The 27268-nt window shown below is 45.1% G+C and overlaps 1 protein-coding gene across 3 annotated transcripts in view; it reads left to right on the top strand.

Annotated features, from left to right (window-relative positions):
• Window positions 1-27268, top strand: part of LOC106560875 (solute carrier family 66 member 2) — an 87198-nt gene that overhangs the window by 35852 nt on the left and 24078 nt on the right. For all 3 annotated transcript variants that reach the window (XM_014124263.3, XM_014124261.3, XM_014124262.3), the window contains exon 4: window positions 3043-3259. In XM_014124263.3, the coding sequence (XP_013979738.1) occupies window positions 3043-3259 (217 nt within the window). The remainder of the gene's footprint in view (window positions 1-3042; window positions 3260-27268) is intronic.

Genomic DNA, 27268 nt, shown 5'->3' with positions numbered 1-27268 from the left:
TCCTGCAGGCTTCCCCTCTGACAGCCACATCTCTGCCCATAGCCCATGGCACTTGGGCATAGGTGCCATGTTGTTAGGATTTCTAATTGAGAGGTGCTTTATTAGTCACAGTCTGAGTGATGCTGAGTAAAATATGTGCAGACCACGATGACTATGTACGCCTACTTCCTGTTTTTCTCTTGGTTTGTCTGGCAGATCTGATTTAATGGTTTTATTATCTTGGATCCAACCTAACTGGATCCAACCTCCCTTATAACAATCGATACTCGTGGGCGTACTATGAGCTGAAATGGCAGTATCTCTGTGCCGATGGTTGACTTGACCCAGAGTCATGGGCTCAGAAGACAGACAGAGAGGGTGGCTGGGTTGGCCCTGGTGACCCTGCAGGAGGAATAGCAGTGCAGGGATGGCATCTGGAACTGGGGCTCCCTTGGAACTGGGGCATGGGGCCTGGGGTGGAATTTGGTGCCTGGGGTGGGCTGTGATGGAGTAGACCCATCTCGAGCTGGGTCTCCTCTGGCTGGGAGGCTCAAAGTTGGCTCTCTGGATGATGAGTTTGGATATTCTGGGCCTCTCTCTAGCTGTCTTTCTCTAGATATCTGTACTCTGCATGACATGAAATGCCTCGAGTGAAATGTGTCTATTTCTTTCCCTCTCCTTTTCCTTGTTGTGGGCTGAGATGGGGCGCTGTAACACTGCTAACACTGGCAGCTGTTTGTTGTACTGCCTGTCTTCCAGATGACTGGTAGAATGTAAACCCTAGATGGCATCCTAGATGTGGTTAGGGTGGACTCCGCTGTAAACCTGTTTGCCCTGGGTTACCAACACTGTCACGATGTTTGAAGAATTTCCATTGAGCACCTTTTTTTGCTGTTTTAGTAATTGAAATGTTTCATCTTTGAAGGGCTGTTGAAAAAAGAAGCACCTCACCTCCCCACTTTTCCTCCTCAGTACGGTACCTTCTTGTGTGGGTCTTTTGAAGTGCGGCCTGTCAACAAGTCTGCTCTCCTCTCCAGACTGGCTAAGCTAAGCACAATACTGCCAGGGATCTCACTGGGAAGGCCAGCCTGCCTCTGATGCTGTAGCAGCCTGGATGACAGAGAGAGAAAAAGGGGGATGACAGGAGAGGTTGAAAGGGGGAGATGAAAGAGGGACATTTACTGGTTTGTTCTTTTAGATGTGATTCAGATTCATTGGTTATGTTTCTTCATTATGTTTTACTTGACAATTTGCTGTAGGTGTTTTTTGAGTGTGCATATAAAACTATCAGGCTTTTAAAAGGAGAGGTGGAGTGCATGGAGAGAGAGAGGAGTGAATAGATAGAGGGAGCTATACTGTATTTGGGCAAAACAGACCGCAGTTTGGAAAACAGGGCAAGCTGTAGTAGTGCCAGTAGTGCTTAGCCCGTCTTATTTAAAAGGGAGAGAAGCTTTCATGTTCCCGACAAAGGGCAGAGCTCTCCCCTGAAGCTTCCAGTACACTAGAACAGAGGGAGAGCGGGGCGTGTAAAATCTGATTTTTCTGCAGGTGAAAATGAAGTCCTCTGAGGATAATTTTTTGAGTAAGGCCTCTCTGTTAGGCCCTGTTCAGATTCTATCAGTGTCAGCGTCTGGCTCTACAGATATTATTCATGTGCTGTGACCGCTAGGGCACTGCACCAGTGGTGGGCCCTGGCCCTCACTGCAAGGACGGACGCGACACTGTGTGTGCGTGTGTATGCGTGTGCGTGCTGTCGTAAGCGAGTGTACGTGCCTTGTCCCCCTCTCTGTTCTGATCATCCATCCTGCCCTCCCCCCCAGATCCTATCTCTGTGTTGGATCTGTAGGAGCTTAATCATTAATCATGCACGCTGCTCGGTGCTCGCTATGAGACGTCTCACTCTGCCTCTTCCACAATGCCGTGGGCCCGGCAACGGTGGTGGTGTGTAGCGGTCTGTGTTCCTGACAGGTGTGTCCCACCGTCGCCACTGTTCCCCCTGGCAGGTGCTGCTGTGTGTTGTGTGCAGGCGCTCACAATGCAGAACCTAATGACAATACACGGAACACAACCACTTCCTATATGGAACGTCACAGTCCAGTCGGCTCACTAACAAATGGGCTCTTATTTAACTATCAATCCCATTCAGTTGATGTCAGCTCATTTTATTCCCCCCTCTCCAGTAATTTCAACGGAATATGAGGCCATTGATCATGTGGGATGTCTTGTGAAGAGCTGACTGGTCCTATATATACCATTACCAGACAGAGAACCTCTGACACAGTATGCATGATTGTCTCTGGATTTTAGGTCACTCCTAGCTAGACTCTTATTTCAGCTTGTGACCCTCAGGGGGGTCTCTTTAGTACTCTCTCTTTCTGACTGTTCTTGGCTTTTATGTCATGCAGTCTTCCTCATTCTCTCTTCTTTTAGGTTGCTTGTCCATGAATTGCATTAGAATACAATTAGATGAGCAATGGCAATATTAACGTCAGTGAAGCAGATCTGGAACTGTATTTAAATGCCAGTTTGTCTTCTCTCTAGGGCTCTTCTACTATATACAGTAGGCCGACCCTATTGGGCTGCCAGTGCAAACAGAAAATAATGGATGGAAGTTTAAATATTCTTAGAATATCTGAATAATGAATATTTGTTACAGTGAGAAAAGAGCTCTTGGTCTGTGACCACATTTTCTTTCAGCTGCCATGTTGCATCCCTTTCTCATTGTGTGTAGGCTTAGCCTCAATGGCTACATTTGACTTTACTTTGAAAAAGCAGAGCTTGGAAGCACAATCTGGTTAAATGAGTTAAGGAATAGCTCTCTATAGCTTTGTATTGGCTCTGTGTGGTGGAAAGGGCCCAGTGATAACACTTGCAGGGTCCAGAGCCAGATTGTTTTGATTTGATCAAAGTTTCATTCACTTACTTGCACTCTATTGATTTGTGTGGTGTGTTCAATGAACGTCTGTGATGGTGCATTTTCTAATGAAGGGATCTCTCCTCCTCCCCTTCTCCCTCTATCACTCCCTCTCTCTTCCTCCCCCTTCTCTCCCCCCCCCCTCTTAGATCTGGACCTGCGCTACTTCTGGAGCTGGAGTGCGTTTGAGGACTACCTGCTATTCTGTTTTGCCTTCACGGTGCTGTGTGCCTTCCTCACCCTTCTCCTGCTGGACTCTGTGCTGTTCGTGGAGGGCCTGGGCTCCCTGGCCGTGCTGTTTGAGGCCATGCTGGGGGTGCCACAGCTTCTGCAGAACTTCCACAACCACTCCACCCGTGGCATGAGGTGAGTGAGTGGCCTGGCAGGCTGGCACACTCTCCATGAACCCTGTGTTGTGTACACTGAGTTTACAAAACATTAGGAACACCTTCCTAATATTGAGTTGCAGCCCTTTTTGCCCTTGGGGCATGGACTCGACAAGATGTCGAAAGCATTCAACAGGGATGCAGTTGTGTCAAGTTGGCTGGATGTCCTTTGGGTGTTGGACCATTATTGATACACACGGGAAACTGTTGAGTGTGAAAAACCCAGCAGCGTTGCAGTTCTCGACACACTCAAACCAGTGTGCCTGGCACCTACTACCATACTCCGTTCAAATGCACTGAAATCTTTTGTCTTGCCCATTTACCCACTGAATGGCACACACACAATCCATGTCTCAATTGTCTTGAGGCTTAAAAATCCTTTAACCTGTCTCATCTTCATCTACACTGATTGAAGTGGATTTAACAGGTGACATCAATAAGGGATCATAGCTTTCACCTGGTGTGTGTGTGTGTGTGTGTGTGTGTGTGTGTGTGTGTGTGTGTACAGTACGAGTCAACATTTCAGACACACCTACTCATTTATTTATATTTTCTACATTGTAGAATAGAATCCGCTAGGGAGCCAGCCAGCTAACGTTAGCTAGCTAGTTAACAGTACACTTTAGCTTAAGACATATACCTAGCAAGGTAAACCATCAATCTAGCTAGGTAAACAGCGTTTAAGATCACACACGTAACATTAGCTAACGAGCCAACCAGCTGACATTAGGTAGTTAAACAACAATGAATAAAGTGCCACAGTGTTGGGACAATGCCACAGTGTTGGGAGCTAACCAACCAGGTCCAATGTTAGCTAGCTAACATTAGGCTCTAATTCGAAAAGCAAACGGCTCTGGGAAACATAGTAACGTCAGCTAGGGAGCCAGCCAGCTAACGTTAGCTAGTTAGCTAACAGAACACTTTAGCTTGAAATGAAACCACTTTCTGTCAAAGTTAAAAACGTGTAATATCTGAAAATGTAGCTAGCTATCGCTAGACTATCTTACCTGTATACATCATCATGCATGATGAACGCTTCTCCCTGTTAGGAATGCCATGCCACAGTTGCCCTTAGTTTGAAGATGTAATCAGAAGATGTTTTCTTCATCTCGTTATCTATCATACTCTATTCCACTGATTTCAAAACTTGATCCTCCAGAAGGTAGAGAGCGACACTTATGCAGCTCCATTACACAATACATAAAAAAAACTGTGTTTGACAGAATTACCAACACAGACTGACGAGCTCAAATAGACAGCAGCCTTCAATATGGCAGACCAATTCTCTCTCCTCTCTCGGCATGTCCAGCCCACTCATTTATCTCAGCCAATCATGGCTAGTGGGAAGGTTGCTAACTTTTTCTGTGGCTTAACCAACAAGGCTCGTAATTTAACCATTTTATTCGTATTTATAGATTGCATACAGATGGAACCATACATGCGGAGATCATCCGTTCACCTACTCTGCGTCTCACAAAGAGACAGCGGTTGGAACCAAAAATCGAACATGTGGACTCATCAGACCAAAGGACAGATTTCCACCAGTCTAATGTCCATTGCTCATGTTTCTTTGCCGAAGCAAGTCTCTTCTTCTTATTGGTGTCCTTTAGTAGTGGTTTCTTTGCAGCAATTCGACCATGAAGGCCTGATTCACGGTCTCCTCTGAACAGTTGATTTTGAGATGTCTGTTATTTGAACTCTGTGAAGCATTTATTTGGGCTGCAATCTGAGGTGCAGTTAACTCTAATGAACTTATCCTCTGCAGCAGAGGTAACTTTGGGTCTTCCTTTCCTGTGGCAGTCCACATGAGAGCCAGTTTCATCATAGCACTTGATGGTTTTTGCGACTGCACTTGAAGAAACTTTCAAAGTTCTTAATGTTCAATATTGACTGACCTTCATGTCTTAAAGTAATGATGGACTGTCATTTGTCTTTGCTTATTTGAGCTGTTCTTGCCTTAATATGGACTTGGTATTTTACCAAATAGGACTACCTTCTGTATACCACTCCTACCTTGTCACAACACAACAGATGGGCTCAAACGCAGGTGGGCTCAAAGAGGTTAAGAAGGAAAGAAATTCCAAAAATGAACCTTTAACAAGGCACACCTGTTAATTGAAATGCATTCCAGGTGACTACCTCATGAAGCTGGTTGAGAGAATAACAAGAGTTTTCAAAGCTATCATCAAGGCAAATGGTGGCTACTTTGAAGATTCTCAAATATGAAATATATTTTGATTTCTTTAACACTTTTTTGGTTACTACACACACTGAAGCTGACCCCGAATTTCAGTGAGGCAATAAGAAACATAGGCTGGCCTCCTAGAAAGGGGAAGTAGTAGTGATAGAAAGGGGAAGTAGTAGTGATAGAAAGTGGAAGTAGTAGTGATAGTAGCTATAGTACTAGAATGACACACTGAGAGGGCATGCTACCCACTGATCCACCACTGTAGAGACACCCAGAGACAAGAGATGAACCAGGCCTCATGTTCTCACTGATTGGATGAGCAAGTTGCCGCCCAGAGCCACTGTGCAATCACATCAAGGACAAAGACATTACAGTCTAGCACCAAGGCTGTGACATATTGATTGTGTTAATATAAAATATGAATTACAGTTGGAAACCATATAAATGAGCCCTCATTCCTCCGTTGCATGCTTAAACTGTGCTCTTGATGGTTAATTTGGCTCATAAAAGGCTGTGCTGCCTGAAGCATGTCTCCACTCTGACTTATCTGCATGGAACTGAGGACGGATGAGGAAGGATAGCTTCTGTTAATGTGCTGAGCTGTGACTGCTGTCTCATAGTATGGTTATTCTGTCTTGAGGACAAATGGAACTGATTGTATTTGGACTACAGTAGGGTTGGGCAGTATATCGTATACCAGGGTATTTGGAAATACCTACGGGATGGTTTTCATATACCATCAATACCGTTGAAACTATTTATTGGAAGTTTTTTTATACTTTTTAATATTTCTAACTACTTTTTAAGTAAATACCTGCAGTCAACTTGTGCAATATGTTACGAGAGAAAGCAGATTGAGTTAATTTCGCCTTGTCACATTATTTTACATTATGAAGCTTATCGTACTTCCCCAGAATAGTTGAGCCAGTCACGTGTTTGTTATAAAGAGCACAATGGGAGAAAGCGGGAGCTGGTGAGTCTATAGCGTTCTACGGTGCATTTTGGAAAGTATTCAGACCCCTTGGCATTTTCCACATTTTGTTACATTACAGCTTTATTTATTTTTCCCCTCATCAATCTACACACAATACCCCATAATGACAAAGCAAAACAGGTTTTTTGATCAAATGGTAAGAAAATGTATAAAAAAATAAGAAACTGAAATATCAGATGTACATAAGTATTCAGATTCTTAACCAGTACTTTGTTGAATCACCTTTGGCAGCGGACCACAGGGTTTAACCATAGCAAGGTGACTGGGAATGTGGCAGAATACAAACAGAGTAGTCATTCCCTCCATAAGGCAATCAAACAGGCGAAATGTCAGTATAGAGACAAAGTGGAATCGCAATTCAACGGCTCAGACACGAGACGTATGTGGCAGGGTCTACAGACAATCACAGACTACAAAAGGAAAACCAGCTACATCGCGGACTCCGACGCCTTGCTCAGACAAGCTAACACATTCTTTGCCCGCTTTGAGGATGACACGGCCAGCTACCAAGGACTGTGGGCGCTCCTTATCCGTGGCCGACGTGAGTAAGACATTTAAACGTGTTAATCCTTGCAATACTGCCTGCCCAGACGACATCCCTAGCCACATCCTCAGCTGGCTGGTGTGTTTACGGACATATTCAATCTCTCCCTATCCCAGTCTGCTGTCCCCACATGCTTCAAGATGGCCACCATTGTCCCTATTCCCAAGAATGCAAATGTAACTGAACTAAATGACTATCGCCCCATAGCACTCACTTCTGTCACCATGAAGTACTTTGAGAGACTAGTCAAGATTCATATCGCGTTACCTGACACCCTAGACCCACTTTAATTTGCTTACCGCCCCAATAGATCCACAGACGATGCAATCGCAATGCACACTGACCTATCCCATCTGGACAAGAGGAATACCTATGTAAGAATGCTGTTCATTGACTATAGCTTAGCATTCAACATCATAGTACACTCCAAGCTCATCATTAAGCTAGAGGCCCTGGGTCTGAACCCCGCCCTGTGCAATTGGGTCCTGGACTTCCTGACGTGCCGCCCCCAGGTGGTGAAGGTAGGAAACAACACCTCCACTTTGCTGATCCTCAACACTGGGGCCCCACAATGGTGCGTGCTCAGCCCCCTCCTGTACTCCCTGTTCACCCATGACTGCGTGGCATGCACGCCTCCAACTCAATCTTAAAGTTTACAGACACAACAGTAGTAGACTTGATTACCAACAATGATGAGACAGCCTACAGGGAGGATGTGAGTGCTCTGGGAGTGTGGTGTCAGGAAAATAACCTCACTCAACGTCAACAAAACAAAGGAGATGATCGACTTCAGGAAACAGCAGAGGGAGCACCCCCCCCACCCCCCCATCACGGACAAACTGAAATGGTCCACCCACACAGACAGTGTAGTGAAGAAGACGCAACAGCGCGATGTATTTCAAGGCCTACCTTCAAACTCAGTGCCTCTTTGCTTGACATCATGGGAAAATCAATTCATCCTTGGGAGCAATTTCCAAACGCCTGAAGGTACCACGTTCATCTGCACAAACAATAGTACGCAAGTAAAAACACCATGGGACCACGCAGCCGTCATACCGCTCAGGAAGGAGACGTGTTCTGTCTCCTAGAGATGAACGTACTTTGGTGCGAAAAGTGCAAATCAATCCTAGAAAAACAGCAAAGGACCTTGTGAAGATTCTGAATGAAACAGGTATAAAAGTAAAAGTATCTATATCCATAGTAAAACGAGTCCTATATCGACATAACCTGAAAGGCCGCTCAGCAAGGAAGAAGCCACTGCTCCAAAACCACCATAAAAAATCTACGGTTTGCAAATGCACATGGGGACAAAGATCGAACTTTTTGGAGAAATGTCCTCTGGTTTGATGAAACAAAAATAGAACTTTTTGGCCATAATGACCATCGTTATGTTTGTAGGAAAAAGGGGGAGGCTTGCAAGCCAAAAAACATCATCCCAACCGTGAGCACGGGGGTTGCAGTATCATGTTGTGGGGGTGCTTTTTTGCAGGAGAGACTGGTGCACTTCACAAAATAGATGGCATCATGAGGGAGGAAATGATGTGGATATATAAAAGCAACATCTCAAGACATCAGTCAGGAAGTAAAGCTTGGTTGCAAATGGGTCTTCCAAATGGACAATGAACCCAAGCATACTTCCAAAGTTGTGGGGAAATGGCGTAAGGACAACAAAGTCAAGGTATTGGAGTGGCCATCACAAAGCCCTGACCTCAATCCTATAGAAAATTGGTGGGCAGAACTGAAAAAGCGTGTGCGAGCAAGAAGGCCTACAAACCTGGCTCAGTTACACCAGCTCTGTCAGGAGGAATGGGCCAAAATTCACCCAGTTTATTGTGGGAAGCTTGTGGAATACTACCCAAAATGTTTGACCCAAGTTAAACAATTTAAAGGCAATTCTACCAAATACTAATTGAGTGTATGTAAACTTCTGACCCACTGGGAATGTGATGAAAGAAATAAAAGCTGAAATAAATCATTCTCTCTACTGTTTTTCTGCCATTTCACATTCTTAAAATAAAGTGGTGATTCTAACTGACCTAAGACAGGGAATTTTTACTAGGATTAAATGTCACCGGCCAAACCCGGACGAATTGTGAAAAACTGAGTTTAAATGTATTTGGCTAAGGTGTATGTAAACTTCCGACTTCAACTGTAGATGGGTCCTTTCACCATCAATCAAATAAGAACTGTCTTATAAATTAGGGTTGTTTCACATGACACCTAGCTATATAGTTAGAAACATGACATCGGTTTCAGCTAGCTATGTTTTTGGGGAATAACTTTTTTTTATGACCAGCACTGTAGGTGCGCGAGACAACTTTACCAGCATCATAGCATACGTATCGATGAATTGTTGTGACATGTGAAATACGGGTGATAGTGTAATCAATGTGTAATAACGCTGTAAAAATTCATGAACGCATTCAATTATTATGTGACGTGCAGTCATATTCAGGTCCTGATTGGTCAACAAGCTTATTTCACCCGTCAAATAGTGTTATTTGACGTGTATGTTTTTTGACACGCAAAGACCCAAACGGCGTTCCATAGAAATCCTGGTTGAGAATGAAATGACTAAACAAATGAACAATGAAACAGCACAGTGTCACGGTTGTTGTCGGTGAATGAGGACCAAAACGCAGCAGGTACGTGAATGCTCATCTTGATTTTTAATTACTCTCAAAAATGAACATACAAAATAACAACACGAAAAAACGAACACTCGACAAATAAACAGTCTGGTAAGGCACAAGGCTATACACAGAATAATCACCCACAAATCACACACACAAACACACCCTAATATATGGGACTCTCAATCAAAGGCAGATAGACAACACCTGCCTTCAACTGAGAGTCCCAACCCCAATTAACCAAACATAGAAACACACACACCAGACTAACCATAGAATACAAACACATAGACCATCAACCAAAAACCCGGAAATACTAAATCAAACACCCCTTACACAAACACACCACCCCGAACCACATAAAACAAATACCCTCTGCCACGTCCTGACCAAACTACAAAAACAATTAACCTTATACTGGCCAGGACGTGACAGTACCCCCCCCTTAAAGGTGCTACCCCAGAAGCACCTTAAAAAATAACCCCAAGCAACACCAAAAAAAATTCCCCTTTTCTAAAGGGAGGGAAGGGAGGGTGGCTGCCGTCAACGACGGCACTGTGCTACACCCCCCCTCCCCAACCCACCTATTTCTGGAGGTGGCTCTGGTTCCGGCCGTTCCAGGCTGTCGGGCCACTCTGGCATCGCCGAGGGGCAGTCGGGCCAGTCTGGCATCGCCGGGGGGCAGTCGGGCCAGTCTGGCAGTTCGGGACAATCTGGGCAGTCTGGCAATTCGGGACAGTCTGGGCAGCCTGGCAATTCGGGACAGTCTGGGCAGCCTGGCAATTCGGGACAGTCTGGGCAGTCTGGCAATTCGGGGCAGTCTGGCCACTCCGGCAGTTCGGGGCAGTCTGGCCACTCCGGCAGTTCGGGGCAGTCTGGCCACTCCGGCAGTTCGGGGCAGTCTGGCCACTCCGGCAGTTCGGGGCAGTCTGGCCACTCCGGCAGTTCGGGGCAGTCTGGCCACTCCGGCAGTTCGGGGCAGTCTGGCCACTCCGGCAGTTCGGCGCAGTCTGGCCACTCCGGCAGTTCAGCGCAGTCTGGCCACTCCGGCAGTTCAGCGCAGTCTGACCTCTCTGGCGACTGTTGACTGGCGGGCAGCTCTGACGATGACTGTTGACTGGCGGGCAGCTCTGACGATGACTGTTGACTGGCGGGCAGCTCTGACGATGACTGTTGACTGGCGGGCCGCTCTGACGATGACTGTTGACTGGCGGGCCGCTCTGACGATGACTGTTGACTGGCGGGCAGCTCTGACGATGACTGTTGACTGGCGGGCAGCTCTGACGATGACTGTTGACTGGCGGGCAGATCTGACGATGACTGTTGACTGGCGGGCAGATCTGACGATGACTGTTGACTGGCGAGGCAGCTCTGACGATGACTGTTGACTGGCGGGCAGCTCTGATGAAGACTGTTGACTGGCGAGGCTGGGCTGACGCACTTGTAGCCTGGTGCGTGGTGCTGGTACTGGGCTTACCAGATTATGTACACGCACCTCCAGGCTAGTGCGGGGAGCGGGAACAGGACGAGTCGGACTGGGTTGACGCACTTCCGGGTCCGCACGAGAGACAGGAGCTGGAAACCCAGGGCTATGGAGGCGCACAGTCGGTCTCGATCTTACCTCCTGCACAACCCGTCTTGGCTGGATGGAACTAGTAGCCCTGTACGAGCGGGGTGCCCGTACAGGGCAGACTGGGCTGTGCAGGGGCCTGATGGTAGCCGTGCGTAGAGCGGGAGTTGGGTAGCCTGGTCCTCGGAGGCGTACCGGCGACCAGATGCGCTGCGCAGGCATCCTCCTACCAGGCTGGATGCCCGCTCTAGCACGGCACCTGCGAGGGGCTGGAATAACGCGCACCGGACTGTGCGTGCGTATGGGTGAGAGAGTGCGCTCCTCAGCGAAACATAGCGCTCTCCACCCCATACGCTCCTCCATATAACCACGGGTAGCTGGCTTCCGGCTCTTCCTTCGCCTAGCCAAACTACCCGTGTGCCCCCCCAAAAAAATTTCTTGGGGGTGCCTCTCGTGCATCTCCTTCAGCGCGTCCACTCTGGCCTCGTACCACCGCCTCTCTGCCTTGGCTGCCTCAATTTCCCACTGCGGGCGGCGATAATCCCCAGCCTGATGCCAGGGTCCGGCCCCGTCCAGAACTTCCTCCCAAGTCCACTTCTCCCGCCAGTCCAACTCGAACTCCGTCTGCTCCTTCCTCTGCTGCTTGGTCCTTTGGTGGTGGGTGATTCTGTCACGGTTGTTGTCGGTGAATGAGGACCAAAACGCAGCAGGTACGTGAATGCTCATCTTGATTTTTAATTACTCTCAAAAATGAACATACAAAATAACAACACGAAAAAACGAACACTCGACAAATAAACAGTCTGGTAAGGCACAAGGCTATACACAGAATAATCACCCACAAATCACACACACAAACACACCCTAATATATGGGACTCTCAATCAAAGGCAGATAGACAACACCTGCCTTCAACTGAGAGTCCCAACCCCAATTAACCAAACATAGAAACACACACACCAGACTAACCATAGAATACAAACACATAGACCATCAACCAAAAACCCGGAAATACTAAATCAAACACCCCTTACACAAACACACCACCCCGAACCACATAAAACAAATACCCTCTGCCACGTCCTGACCAAACTACAAAAACAATTAACCTTATACTGGCCAGGACGTGACACACAGCAAGTAAGTTAAAGAAATAGATTTTGATTATGCTTTACTGGTAATGGGGACATGCGTAAATGCCAACAAAATAATTTGTGTGTGTGTGTGGCCGGATGTGATACAGCCTGGATTCGAACCAGGAACTGTAGTGACGCCTCTTGCACTGAGATGCAGTGCCTTCGACCGCTGCGTCCATGTGTATGTGTTAGTTATTTAACTGTACTAGAATGCTTAAAAGGCCACTAAAATGTTAAATATCGGTTATCTGTTTTTTTTTTACTATAATTGTATCACTTCATGAGCTGGATTTGCCTATCTTTGCAATTAGTTTGTTAATTTGCATTCGTTAACATTTAGCTAAAAGCATTCATGATAATTCACTGTTACTTGTCCTAATTATTTTATCATTTTGGCAATAGACGCCCAAATGGGCTTTTTTGTGTTTTTAGCCCATGTCAGTAATATGTAAATCCCAGGTTGGCAGTAAGAAAATCTGGGTACCACCCAAGCCTAGACTACAGTACTGTAGTCCAACTCAGACCCAAGGTCAAGTCAGAGCCAATAAGGTCTGTGTTCATAATAATATAAAAGGTCTTTTAATAGAGAGGTGGAGGCTATTTCATCAATTATCCTAGCAATTATATTCAGCCTAATACTAATTATGATAGCGACATTGAGGAACTCCCCAGGGGATAAGTATTCCGCACCAATCCCCACAGGCCCCAGAGTTCTTCTATAGAGATACAGGACTCTGTGTATGAAACTAGGGATGTACCATACATGCATGTGGTGTGGAACGGGTGATACTCCTGGTGACATAGCCTAGCAGTTAAGAGTGTTGGGCCAGTAACCGAAAGGTCGCTGGTCTGAATCCACTAGGTTAAAAATCTGCTAATGTACCCTTGAGCAAGGCACTTAACCCTAGTTGCTCCAGTAAGTCACTCTGAAGAAGAGCTAAATGAGTAATATGTAAATGTTGACCTACAGCAGCATCCAGCGCAGTGTGTCTTCTGTAGACCAACAGCATCCTCCCTCTCAACCCAGAAACCATGTTTCCCACATCTTCATCTTCCCTACCCCTCTACCTGAAGAGAGCATGCCTCCCACCCCCTCCTGTTGCACCCAGAAAATGAGGTTGCTTATCACCTGTCCATTCCTCCAGTCCCCCCCCCCCCCCCTCCCCCACAACAACCAGAGAACCCACCCCCGTACCAACCCGGTCCCCTGTGACTCAAAGAAAGTAACAACATTTTATTTAAATATAATTGCTTTGTACAGTGCCTTAGGAAACTATTCAGACCCCTTGACTTTTTCCACATTTTATGTTAAAGCCTTATTCTAAAATCGATTAAATAAATCAATTTCCTCAGCGATCTACACACAATACCCCATAATGACAAAGCGAAAAAACATTTTTGAAAATGTTTGCACATGTATTAAAAACAGATACCTTGTTTACATAAGTATTCAGACCCTTTGCTATGAGACTTGAAATTGAGCTCAGGTTGCATCCTGTTTCCATTGATCATCCTTGAGATCATCCTTGAGTCCACCTGTCCACCTGTTTTTAACCTTTAACTAGTCAAGTCAGTTAAGAACAAATTATTATTTACAATGACAGTCTACACCGGCCAAACCCGGACGATGCTGGACTAATTGTGCGCCGCCCCATGGGACTCCCAATCACGGCCGGTTGTGATACATCCTGGATTCTAACCAGGTTGTCTGTAGTGACGCCTCAAGCACTGAGATGCAGTGCCTTAGACCGCTCCAGCACTCGGGAGCCCAATATATAAGGTCCCACAGTTGACAGTGCATAACATAACATAAACACATTTAGGTTCTCCTGGCTTCCACATATAGCCTACAAGCCATTTTAAAAAGTCTAATAAATCCATGACATATAGCCTACACCTTCACAATAAATCCATTATTTATTTTTGACAGCTCTGGGGTGAGCTGGGGCTGCTGCTGGTGGGTTGGTGGTGAGCTGGGGCTGCTGCTGGTGGGTTGGTGGTGAGTCGGGGCTGCTGCTGGTGGGTTGGTGGTGAGTCGGGGCTGCTGCTGGTGGGTTGGTGGTGAGCCGGGGCTGCTGCTGGTGGGTTGGTGGTGAGATGGGGCTGGTGGGTTGGTGGTGAGTCGAGGCTGCTGCTGGTGGGTTGGTGGTGAGTCGGGGCTGCTGCTGGTGGGTTGGTGGTGAGATGGGGCTGCTGCTAGTGGGTTGGTGGTGAGCCGGGGCTGCTGCTGGTGGGTTGGTGGTGAGATGGGGCTGCTGCTGGTGGGTTGGTGGTGAGTCGGGGCTGCTGCTGGTGGGTTGGTGGTGAGCCGGGGCTGCTGCTGGTGGGTTGGTGGTGAGATGGGGCTGGTGGGTTGGTGGTGAGTCGAGGCTGCTGCTGGTGGGTTGGTGGTGAGTCGGGGCTGCTGCTGGTGGGTTGGTGGTGAGCTGGGGCTGCTGCTGGTGGGTTGGTGGTGAGCCGGGGCTGCTGCTGGTGGGTTGGTGGTGAGACGGGGCTGCTGCTGGTGGGTTGGTGGTGAGTCGGGGCTGCTGCTGGTGGGTTGGTGGTGAGCCGGGGCTGCTGCTGGTGGGTTGGTGGTGAGCCGGGGCTGCTGCTGGTGGGTTGGTGGTGAGATGGGGCTGCTGCTGGTGGGTTGGTGAGATGGGGCTGCTGCTGGTGGGTTGGTGGTGAGTCGTGGCTGCTGCTGGTGGGTTGGTGGTGAGCCGGGGCTCAAATCAAAACAAAAGTGAGTCGGGCCTCACCACCAGTCTGGGACAGTTGTGGGATGTGATAGATCCCAAATTAATACAACCACTAGCATCAAAAAATATTTTTTATGCAATGTGGCTGACGCAACAGCTCAGAACGTTTAGCTTAGACTATTTCTTCACATTATAAGCGCAGCAATGCGCACATGATAGTAGGCTATAAGCGTGAATGTTCCATTAGCGGAAAGAAAGTGACCTCAAATGCAATTATGCATGTAATGCTTTTATTATAAAGGTGCATTTTTATAGTGAAAATGATCTTCCCAAAACTTGAAACTCACGCGCTGCTTATGTATGTCAGTTAGGCTCTACACCCCTTGTAAAGTCGATTAATGTGCTTCATTGTAAGAAGTTATTTGCCCACTTTAGTTGTGATACAAACCTTATTGAAACATGTAGGCCTATGGGCCAGGCTACATAAGTTGTGTGAATATGATTCGGAAAAAGCCGCAAAAAAAGGCATTATTTCCTATGCTGGGCATCATTCACAAGTGAAAGGCTAATATTGTCACCCATCAGACTTTTCTTGATTTAATCTTGTCTTTACATATACTAAATAATATATGTGTGACATTTGTTTTGATTTAGAATGGACCATTATCATGCACCTGTATCGAAATAGGGGCAGCGGAAAAAAAATACATGTCATCTATGTACTTAAATAGCGAATGGAGGAGGCTTTTCCCTGTGGTTTAATTCATTCCAGCCAGGTAGGCTATACTCATTCTGTAAGCTCGCATTGATGTGCCATCCTGGATGAGCTGCACTACCTGAGCCACTTGTGTGGGTTGTAGACTCCGTCTCATGCTACCACTAGAGTGAAAGCACCGCCAGCATTCAAAAGTGACCAAAACATTTCTTATATTTACGTTCTGTAAATATAAGCAATGTGCTTAAATCAGGAAAGTTGAGAAATAAATATAGTAGGCCTAGCCTATAGAAAGCTGATGGGATCCTCCTCTTTTATTAGGGGCCATCACTATGTTTTCTCCCGCAAATGCATAGCCTATAGAAATGTTGCGCAACATGACCTTATTTGATTAGAGGGACAGTAGTGCTGAGTACCAGGCACTTAGCACGTTTGGTAGGCTACTAATGTCCAGCAGCAGCATCAAAGCTTGGAGAAGCCTAATTACCATGATTAAACGGTCATGTGTAATTTGACTGCCTTCATGACTCGTGACCGCCGGTGTGGCGGTAATACGGTCACCGCAACAGCCCTATTTCCCGCATCATATGAAGGAATGTGCCTGATTTAGGGGGCAAAGTGAGCATTTGGAATTTGGGGCCAATTTCATTATAAAAAGTTTCTTGGGTGTTCGATTGTTCATAGACTAACTCTTCTTTGTAGCTTCAGAACGAAAGAGAGAGAATGACAGAGGTTTGATTGACAGATCAGCTGTGTTCCATTAAAGAATGTTAAGCAAGACAGAGGTCTAGTAAGTACTCAGATTCACAATACCTTTACGATATACTGTAACTGCTTGCTCATTCTTCTTCTTCCATTTCCCTCTCTTTATCTTGTTATCCTCTCTTCCTGTCTGACAGTTTTCTATTAGCCTGTCTCTCCTCCAGTATTTAATTAAATCCACTGTTAGGCTACATTCTCAAAGCACAAAACAAATAGTACAATGGAAACACAAAACACTCCCAGAGGGAGGGAGATGTAAATATACCTGGGTCGTTCCACGCCTTTTGCGTCCCTAAGATATTTTAAGTAGAAATTGCTCACCAATATTGAATTTTAAAAGCCTGTTCTATTAAATGAAGTGCCCACATGGAGAATTCAATCTATCTGAATCATATTTTTAATATGAATAAAGACTTGCTAAAGTGACAAAAATACAGCATTTTGACATGTTCTTCCGTGCACCCTATGTGACTTTTAGAAAGATTTTAACCCACTTAACCCCAACATTTCTCCAGGCGTTCACCATTATTGTAAAGCCCTAGTTATTCTGTAGCTTTGACATAGTAATTTCTGAAGATCATTTTTTATTTCATGTGATTAGTGATTAATTTATATCTGTCCCTCATTTTAAGGTCAACCCTATTACTTGAACTGAACTCTCGTTTTAATATGGTGAAACTATTCATTTTTAAGTATTTTTTCAAAAGGAACATTGAGCTGGTTCTACTCTTTTTGGTAATTTTCTGGTGTTTTGTGGTGGGAAACTAAGTGGGTTGAGCATAACACATCAATCCTGTTACCCATAGACACACAGGCTATAAATGTTTTAACTATATACTTGTTTTTGCATTTAATTTCCACTCCCTGTTGCACACAACAAGCTACCATTCCCCCTGTCAAACAGGGATTTAGGGCTGATTTAAGATTAAATCATCAACCCTATTACGGCCAACCCTGTTACTTTATTTGGCACTTAATAGGTCTTACTATAGTATATATTTTTTTGCAATGGGAAAACATGTTTTTTATGAAGTTGAACATGTGTTCTTTGACAGAATGTAAAATTAGGTCAAATCTCAAGTTTATTTTGACCAAGTTACACTTCTCAAAGGGCACAGAAGTGGTGGAACGACCTACCTGTGTGTTGTTCGGCGCAGTATTTCCCATACCCTGAGACAGTGACAGACAGTAATGCACTGAGCTCCCAACACCTCAGTCATAGTACAGTCACTCCAACCTCAAAGTTTGAGGCCAACCCTGTGTTTTTTTTTTGTTTCTCTTGAAATAGATTTTTTCAAATGTGTTCTCCCTCTTTGCAGATAGGCTCTCACCCCCTGGGACTTGGTGGTGTGATGATGGCATCTTCCTCTCTCACAGATAAACTCTCATAGCGGTAATCTTACAGTATCCTAGAGCAGTGATTCCCAAACTGTAGGTCTGGTTTCACAATGCACACCAAAAATTGTTTTGTAGAAAAGATAATGGACTTGCACTACCTTTCAAAAGTTTGGGGTCACTTAGAAATGTCCTTGTTTTCCATGAAAACATACATGAAATGAGTTGCAAAATGAATAGGAAATATAGTCAAGACTTGACAAGGTTATAAATAATGTTTTAGTTTTTTTATTGAAATAATTTTGTCCTTCAAACTTTGCTTTTGTCAAAGAGTCCTCCATTTGCAGCAATTACAGCCTTGCAGACCTTTGGCATTCTAGTTGTCAATTTGTTGAAGTAATCTGAAGAGATTTCACCCCGTACTTCCTGAAGCACCTCCCACAAGTTGGATTGGCTTGATGGTCACTTCTTACATACCATACGGTCAAGCTGCACCCACAACAGCTCAATAGGGTTGAGATCTGGTGACTGTGCTGGCCACTCCATTATATACAGAATACCAGCTGACTGCTTCTTCCCTAAATAGTTATTGCATAGTTTGGAGCTGTGCTTTGGGTCATTGTCCTGTTGTAGGAGGAAATTGGCTCCAATTAAGCGCCGTCCACAGGGTACGGCATTGTCGTTGCAAAATGGAGTGATAGCCTTCCTTCTTCAAGATCCCTTTTACCCTGTACAAATCTCCCACTTTACCACCACCAAAGCACCCCCAGACCATCGCATTGCCTCCACCATGCTTGACAGATGGCATCAAGCACTCCTCCAGCATCTTTTCATTTTTTCTGCATCTCACGAATGTTCTTCTTTGTGATCCGAACACCTCAAACTTAGATTTGTCTGTCCATAACACTTTTTTCCAATTTTCCTCTGTTCTTTGTGGTTAGTTTTGCCCATCTTAATCTTTTATTTTTCTTGGCCAGTCTTAGATATGGCTTTTTCTTTGCAACTCTGCTTAGAAGACCAGCATCCCGGAGTCGCCTCTTCACTGTTGATTTTGAGACTGGTGTTTTGTGGATACTATTTAATTAAGCTGCCAGTTGAGGAATTGTGAGACGTCTGTTTCTCAAACTAGACACTCGAATGTACTTGTCCTCTTGCTCAGTTGTGCACCAGGGCCTCCCACTCCTCTTTCTATTCTGGTTAGAGTTAGAGCCAGTTTGCGCTGTTCTGTGAAGGGAGTAGTACACAGCATTGTACGAGATCTTCAGTTTCTTGGCAAGTTCTGGCATGGAATAGCCTTAATTTCTCAGAACAAGAATAGACTGATGAGATTCATAAGAAAGGTCTTTGTTTCTAGCCATTTTGAGCCTGTAATCGAACCCACAAATGCTGACGCTCCTGTTACTCAACTAGTCTAAAGAATGCCAGTTATATTGCTTCTCTAATCAGAACAACAGTTTTCAGCTGTGCTAACATAATTGCAAAAGTGTTTTCTAATGATCAATTAGCCTTTTAAAATGATAAACTTGGATTAGCTAACACAACGTGCCATTGGAACACAGGAGTGACAGTTGATGATAATGGACCTCTGTAGATATTCCATAAAAAATCTGCCGTTTCCAGCTACAATAGTCATTTACAACATTAACAATGTGTACACTGTTTTTCTGATCAATTTGATGTTATTTTAATGGACAACAATTTGCTTTTCTTTCAAAAGCAAGGTAATTTCTAATTAACCCCAAACTTTTAAATGGTAGTGTATATATTTTTAAATAAAAGCCTATAATTTTTTTGAACTTACAATCAACTAAATTAAAGCTAGACAATGAGGACTTGTTGATTTTGGCATGTTTGAGCATTAGAACACAGCATTATGTCACAATGTGTAGAATTGCAGGAAATGAGTGTCACGACTTCCACCGAAGTCGTTTCCGCTCCTTGTTCGGGCGGTGTTCGGCGGTCGGCGTCACCGGTCTTCTAGCCATCGTCAATCCACTTTTCATTTCCCATTTTGTCTTGTTTTCTTACACACCTGGTTTCCATTTCCCTCATTACGTGTTGTGTATTTAACCCTCTGTTCCCCCCATGTCCTTGTGTGGAATTGTTTGTTTGTAAGTGCTTGTACTCTATGTTACTGGTGCGCGTCGGGTTTTGTACCCATGTAGGTTCTTTTTGTATTGCCGTGGGTTTTGTAATTAAACTGCTATTACCTATTTCTGCTCTGCTGCGTCTGACTTCACTGCCACCAGTTCCGCAACCCTTACAATGAGTTTAAAAACTGCAACATTTTATCTCAACTCTCCATGGCAACATTTATAGAATTGCTGAAAATGTGCCTTTAAAACGGCAAGATTTTATTTCAGATCAATGGCAAAATGTGTAGAATTGCAGGAAATGTACTTTAAACTACAAAATTGTATCTCCACTTCCACTAGGTATTCTTTGGTCTGTGTATGTTTTTTCTCCACTCAACCCTTATGGTGGGTCGCAACTCAAAACACTCTTCAATTGGTGGGTCATGAAGCCAAGAAGTTTGGGAACCTCTGTCCTAGGATATAAAGTATTTTCAGTTTGTGAATATAGAGTCTCAGTATATGGTTAAAGTGAACTCCCTATATAATTTCATCCTTGGCCAAAGGCCATGTACCAAAAATGATTTTTGTTCTTGCATAATAACATACTTTAGGTACTATGCATCCTATAACTATGATTGTCTTTAGTTTATGTGTAAACCTGACCTAGCTGGAATGTATTTCTGTGGTCAGTGGTCCACAGTGTTCAGTCAGACAGTGTCTCTGCCTGGCCAGCCACAGCTGGAGGTGGCGAGTGGAGAGAGAGACATTCTAGAGGGGTGTTTGTGAGCTGGGGTTGCTGCTGGTGGGTTGGTGGTGAGCTGGGGCTGCTGCTGGTGGGTTGGTGGTGAGATGGGGCTGCTGCTGGTGGGTTGGTGGTGAGATGGGGCTGCTGCTGGTGGGTTGGTGGTGAGATGGGGCTGGTGGGTTGGTGGTGAGTTGGTGTTGCTGCTGGTGGGTTGGTGGTGAGATGGGGCTGGTGGTGAGATGGGGCTGGTGGGTTGGTGGTGAGCTGGGGCTGCTGCTGGTGGGTTGGTGGTGAGCTGGGGCTGCTGCTGGTGGGTTGGTGGTGAGCCGGGGCTGCTGCTGGTGGGTTGGTGGTGAGCCGGGGCTGCTGCTGGTGGGTTGGTGGTGAGCTGGGGCTGCTGCTGGTGGGTTGGTGGTGAGCCGGGGCTGCTGCTGGTGGGTTGGTGGTGAGCCGGGGCTGCTGCTGGTGGGTTGGTGGTGAGCTGGGGCTGCTGCTGGTGGGTTGGTGGTGTGCTTGGGCTGCTGCTAGTGGGTTGGTGGTGAGCTGGGGCTGCTGCTGGTGGGTTGGTGGTGAGCTGGGGCTGCTGCTGGTGGGTTGGTGGTGAGCTGGGGCTGCTGCTGGTGGGTTGGTGGTGAGCTGGGGCTGCTGCTGGTGGGTTGGTGGGGAACATGAGAGTTGGCCAACACAGAGTTACTGTGGACTGTAAATACTGTAAAGGAGACAAAAATGACACTTCCTAATTCACTATAATACAGTATTCCCAGATGCCTCCTGTGAAGTTATTTATGTTGTGATGACAGTGTCCCTTTTGACCTATTACAGCTTTTAGATGGTGACATCATACTGGGAGTCTCTAAAAGATGACATGCTATTGCATTGTATCATGCAATATAGTGCTGTCAATAGTGCTGAAGTATCACTATGGTAGAGAGATGGAGAGGAGGATGAAGAGACATAGGGTGGGGGGGGGTGAGCGAGAGGAAGAGTGCCGTTTTGCTCTCCCTAACAAGAGCCTACCTTGCAGTACTGAATGCATACATAGCACAGTGCTGGTCCTTCTCTTTAAGTCAAATAGGTAGTTAGTGGCTGGTCCCTGCTGTGCAGCTGAGCTGAGAAAACTTTAATCTGTCTCTTAAACGAGCAGGGACATGTAGACACCTCCCTCCCATGGGGCCACCTGGTGAGGCTGCTTCTCCATGGGCCATTGCCAGAGACGCCCAGCCCATACCGCAGCTGATTACCCATGGGAGGCCCAGGGAGAATGATTTACAGTATAAAAATAGCCAAGTGCTGCATGGCTGTGTGGAGATTACTCACCATAGGGGACCTGGGGAATCTACCTCACGAGACTAGCTACCTCCACAGATTCACGCCTTTTTAATTTTGTTTAGCATAGAGCCGTGTGTGTGTGTGTGTGTGTGTGTGTGTGTGTGTGTGTGTGTGTTTTATGTTTGTGTGTGTCATCTTCTAATTCCTTCTCTCCAATCATACTGAGCCTGTCATTGAAAATAAGAATTTGTTCTTAACTGACTTGCCTAGTTAAATAAAGGTATAATAAAATAAAAATGCAACATGAAGAGGCAGATCGCCCAGCACACATACAGTTGTGAACACCACTCTCTAGTGTTAATGTGCGTCTTAGTATTTGGTGATCCATAGGGTGCTATTAAGTTGAGGACATAAGGTTGGTACATTTCACAACTTCTCCATACGGAATGCTCTGGGGATATGGAGCAAAGATGTGACGTCCTCTGACTACTGCCAGCTGGGACCTGTGAATCAAATCAAATTGTATTTGTCGCATGCACCGAATACAACAGGCGTAGACTTTACTGTGAAATGCTTATCTACGAGCCCTTTCCAAACAATGCACAGTTAAAAAGTAAGAAAAAATGTAAAAAATATGTATTAAAAAAAGGAAATGGTAACACAATAAAGTAACAATAATCTGTCCAAGTAAGGACTCCCAGTCCTCTCCTCTGGATGACCTGAAAGAGGATGAACACACACGTCATGAAACTCTCACCTACTCTAAGGCATTTTCTGGGATAAGCCCTAGCCCAGAGTGACCACCTCAAACTGAGTGAATACCAGAAGAGAATATTGTTTGTTTGTGTGTGGGGTCAAATTCTCTCTTTCTCTCTTGCTTCCTTTCTTTGTTGTCTTGCTGGAGTGTGACATTTCACATTTTTTAGCCTTGCTTTGGTGAGTTTATATCTGTTTTCAGTTCCAGGTGAATGAGTGTATTTGCACCTGTTGGAGAACTGTTTGCAGTGTGTGATGGTACATTTTAGCATGGTGATGGGAGTTTTGAGGGAGTTGAAAGAGCCCACGTGTCTTAACCAGGGGATGGAGGCTGATAGGCTGGTGCTGTAGCTGCTGAAGAGTCATTGATCAAACCCGGCCACATGATTGAATTAGAGGCCCTGCCTTTACCCAGCTCCTGTACAGGGAAATCAGCCGAATTATTCATATCCCCTCCAGGCCAGCACAGGAGAGGAGGAGGAGGAAGGGGGAAAGAAGAGCAAGAGGAGCGGGGCAATGAAATGACAGGAGAGCTTGTCAGTTTAGCAGTTTCCCTGACTGACTGCAGCTCATTGTGTGTGTGTGTGTGTGTGTGTGTGTGTGTGTGTGTGGCACTGTCTTTAATGAATTGGAAGTATCGAAATGGCTACTATCCTCCACCTGTATATTGTGACAGTTTATAACAGTTTGTCCATGCACTTAAAAAAAATGTGCTTGGTGGGTTGTTCGTGAATTGCAGTGGCATTTGCGTCCCTGGACTTTGCAACCATGAAAAACACTTTAAAATGACATAGTTACACATCATACATGTTTTAGTTCATATTGATCTGTTTATCAATGAAAAAACAATGCAAGTCCTTTATCTGCAAAACTTTGTTTAAGCAATCTTTAAAGTACTTAAGGTAAACAAATTGGCTTCTCCCAGTAGTGATGTATTTTGGGATAGAGATCTGTTATTTTGAATGCTAGAAAGTGAACAAAATTATTAAGTATAATGTATAGATCAATAAAAACAAAGGCTATTAAAATATGTTTTTTTGTTACTAGTGTCATGTATGTCCCTCAGTTTTATGTCATTGTGTTACTGCCTTGAAAATCACTCACTATAAAGATATAGAGGAGAGTTGGGTATGTTGATCCATTTTATACATTTAGCATCATTACGTCAAGGGAAATAGTATTCCTTATAACAAAGATATCTACATATATTTCAGCATTTTGTGTATTCCTGGAAATAATCAGAATTCATGTAAGTATAACAGTTTTAAAACATGGCTTGCCCCAAAAAATCGGTCTCTTGGCACAACTTACGGGATAAGTTGAGGTGCCTTGGGATAAGTGGGTGATAATGCTGGTAGGTCGAAGTTTAATTCATGGAATGGGGGTGTGGTACAGTATATTGTATATCTTAAATGCTTCTTATTTCAAAGGAGCATAGGGGGTTTAGTGTGTGTGTGTCAGTCACCAGATCTCAACTCAATTGAACACTTATGGGAGATTATGGAGCGGTGTCCGAGACAGCATTTTCCACCACAATCAACAAAACACCAAATGATGGAATTTCTCATGGAAGAATGGTGTTGCATCCCTCCAATAGAGTTCCAGACACTTGTAGAATCTATGCCAAGGCACATTGAAGCTGTTCTGGCGGCTCGTGGTGGCCCAGCGTCATACTAAGACACTTTGTTGGTGTTTCCTTTATTTTGGCAGTTATATCAAAATCTAATTTTATTAGTCACATGCGCCGAATACAACAGGTGTAAGACCTTACAGTGAAATGCTTACTTACGAGCCCCTAACCAACAGTGCAGTTTCAAAAAAATACAGATAAGAATAAGAGATAAAAGTAATTAAAGAGCAGCAGTGAAAAATAACTATATATTAAAAAAAGTCACCTTTATTTAACCAGGTAGGCTAGTTGAGAACAAGTTTTCATTTGCAAATGCGACCTGGCCAAGATAAAGCATAGCAAAATCGAGACATACAACAACACAGATTTACACATGGAATAAACAAAACATACAGTCAATAATACAGTAGAAAAAAATAAAACAAAAAGTCTATATACAGTGAGTGCAAATGAGGTAAGATAAGGAGATAAGGCAATAAATAGGCCATGGTGGCGAAGTAATTACAATATAGCAAATAAACACTGGAATGGTAGATGTTCAGAAGATGAATGTGCAAGTAGAGATACTGGGGTGCAAAGGAGCAAGATAAATAAAATAAATACAGTAAGGGGATGAGGTAGATAGATGGGCTGTTAACAGATGGGCTATGTACAGGTGTAGTGATCTGTGAGCTGCTCTGACAGCTGGTGCTTATTAAAGCTAGTGAGGGAGATATGAGTCTCCAGCTTCAGTGATTTTTGCAGTTCGTTCCAGTCATTGGCAGCAGAGAACTGGAAGGAAAGGCAACCAAAGGAGGAGTTGGCTTTGGGGGTGACCAGTGAGATATACCTGCTGGAGCGCGTGCTACGAGTGGGTGTTGCTATGGTGACCAGTGAGCTGAGATAAGGTGGGGCTTTACCTTGCAGAGACTTGTAGATAACCTGTAGTCAGTGGGTTTGGCGATGAGTATGAAGCGAGGGCCAACCAGCGAGAGCGTACAGGTCGCAGTGGTGGGTAGTGTATGGGGCTTTGGTGACAAAACGGATGGCACTGTGATAGACTGCATCCAATTTGTTGAGTAGAGTGTTGGAGGCTATTTTATAGATGACATCGCCGAAGTCGAGGATGTTACAGTTTTTAATGTCCCGTTGGTAGTTTAATCTTCCCCGTAACTCGTCGATTGTTTTATCCAAAGATTGCGCTTTTGTTAGCAGAATTGAGGGAAGTGGGGGTTTATTCAATCGCCTTCTCAGAAGGCAGCCCGCTCTCCGGCCTCTCTTTCACCGCCGCCTTTTCACGCAGATCATGGGGGTCGGGGCCTGTTCCCAAGGGAGCCGTATATCCTCCGCCTCGGGCTCGTCAGAGTCGTGAAACACAATAACCCATAATGAGAAAGCAAAAACTGGTTTTTAGAAAATGTTGCACATTTATAAAATAAAATGAACTACTGAAATATTACATTTACATAAGTATTCAGACCCTTTATTTAGCAATTACAGCCTAGCGTCTTCTTGGGTAGTCAAAAAAGTATTTGATCCCCTGCTGATTTTGTACGTTTTCCCACTGACAAAGAAATGATCAGTCCATAATTTTAATGGTAGGTTTATTTGAACAGTGAGAGACAGAATAACAAAAAAATCCAGAAAAACGCATGTCAAAAATGTTATAAACTGATTTGCATTTTAATGAGGGAAATAAGTATTTGACCCCTCTACAAAACATGACTTAGTACTTGTTGGCAAAACCCTTGTTGGCAATCAGAGGTCAGACGTTTCTTGTAGTTGGCCACCAGGTTTGCACACATCTCAGGAGGGATTTTGTCCCACTCCTCTTTGCAGATCTTCTCCAAGTCATTAAGGTTTCGAGGCTGATGTTTGGCAACTCGAACCTTCAGCTCCCTCCACAGATGTTCTATGGGATTAAGGTCTGGAGACTGGCTAGGCCACTCCAGGACCTTAATGTGCTTCTTCTTGAGCCACTCCTTTGTTGCCTTGGCCGTGTGTTTTGGGTCATTGTCATGCTGGAATACCCATCCACGACCCATTTTCAATACCCTGGCTGAGGGAAGGAGGTTCTCACCCAAGATTTGATGGTACATGGCCCTGTCCATCGTCCCTTTGATTTGGAGGTGGAGGGTCCGTCATGGTCTGGGGCGGTGTGTCACAGCATCATCGGACTGAGCTTGTTGTCATTCCAGGCAATCTCAACGCTGTGCGTTACAGGGAAGACATCCTCCTCCCTCATGTGGTACCCTTCCTGCAGGCTCATCCTGACATGACCCTCCAGCATGACAATGCCACCAGCCATACTGCTTGTTCTGTGCATGATTTCCTGGAAGACCGGAATGTCAGTGTTCTGCCATGGCCAGCAAAGAGCCCGGATCTCAATCCCATTGAGCACTCCTAGGACTCCTGGATCGGAGGGTGAGAGCAAGGGCCATACCCCCAGAAATGTCTGGGAACTTGCAGGTGCCTTGGTGGAAGAGTGGAGTAACATCTCACAGCAAGAACTGGCAAATCTGGTGCAGTCCATGAGGAGGAGATGCACTGCAGTACTTAATGCAGCTGGTGGCCACACCAGATACTGACTGTTACTTTTGATTTTTACCCCGCCCCCCCCCCCCCCCTTTGTTCAGGGACACATTATTCCATTTCTGTTCGTCACATGTCTGTGGAACTTGTTCAGTTCATGTCTCAGCTGTTGAATCTTATGTTCATACGAATATTTACACATGTTAAGTTTGCTGAAAATAAACGCAGTTGACAGTAAGAAGACCTTTCTTTTTTTTCCTGAGTTGACGTGTTTGTTTTGGGCTTCGTCCCTGTGCCTTCTTTCATGACATGTTGAGGTAATTAAACCCCCTATTAGGTTTTCCTGCTCCTGTCTCCAATCCTTATACAACGTGACAGAATAACCGACCCACAAAATGGAGACAGTGGGAAAGGCCAAGGTGGCGACAATCATAGAGACAGTCCA

This window comes from Salmo salar, chromosome 10, assembly GCF_965601325.2.
Source record: "Salmo salar chromosome 10, fSalSal1, whole genome shotgun sequence".
In the NCBI taxonomy this organism is placed as follows: Eukaryota; Metazoa; Chordata; class Actinopteri; order Salmoniformes; family Salmonidae; genus Salmo; species Salmo salar.
This window is presented reverse-complemented; position numbering and strand designations above follow the sequence as displayed.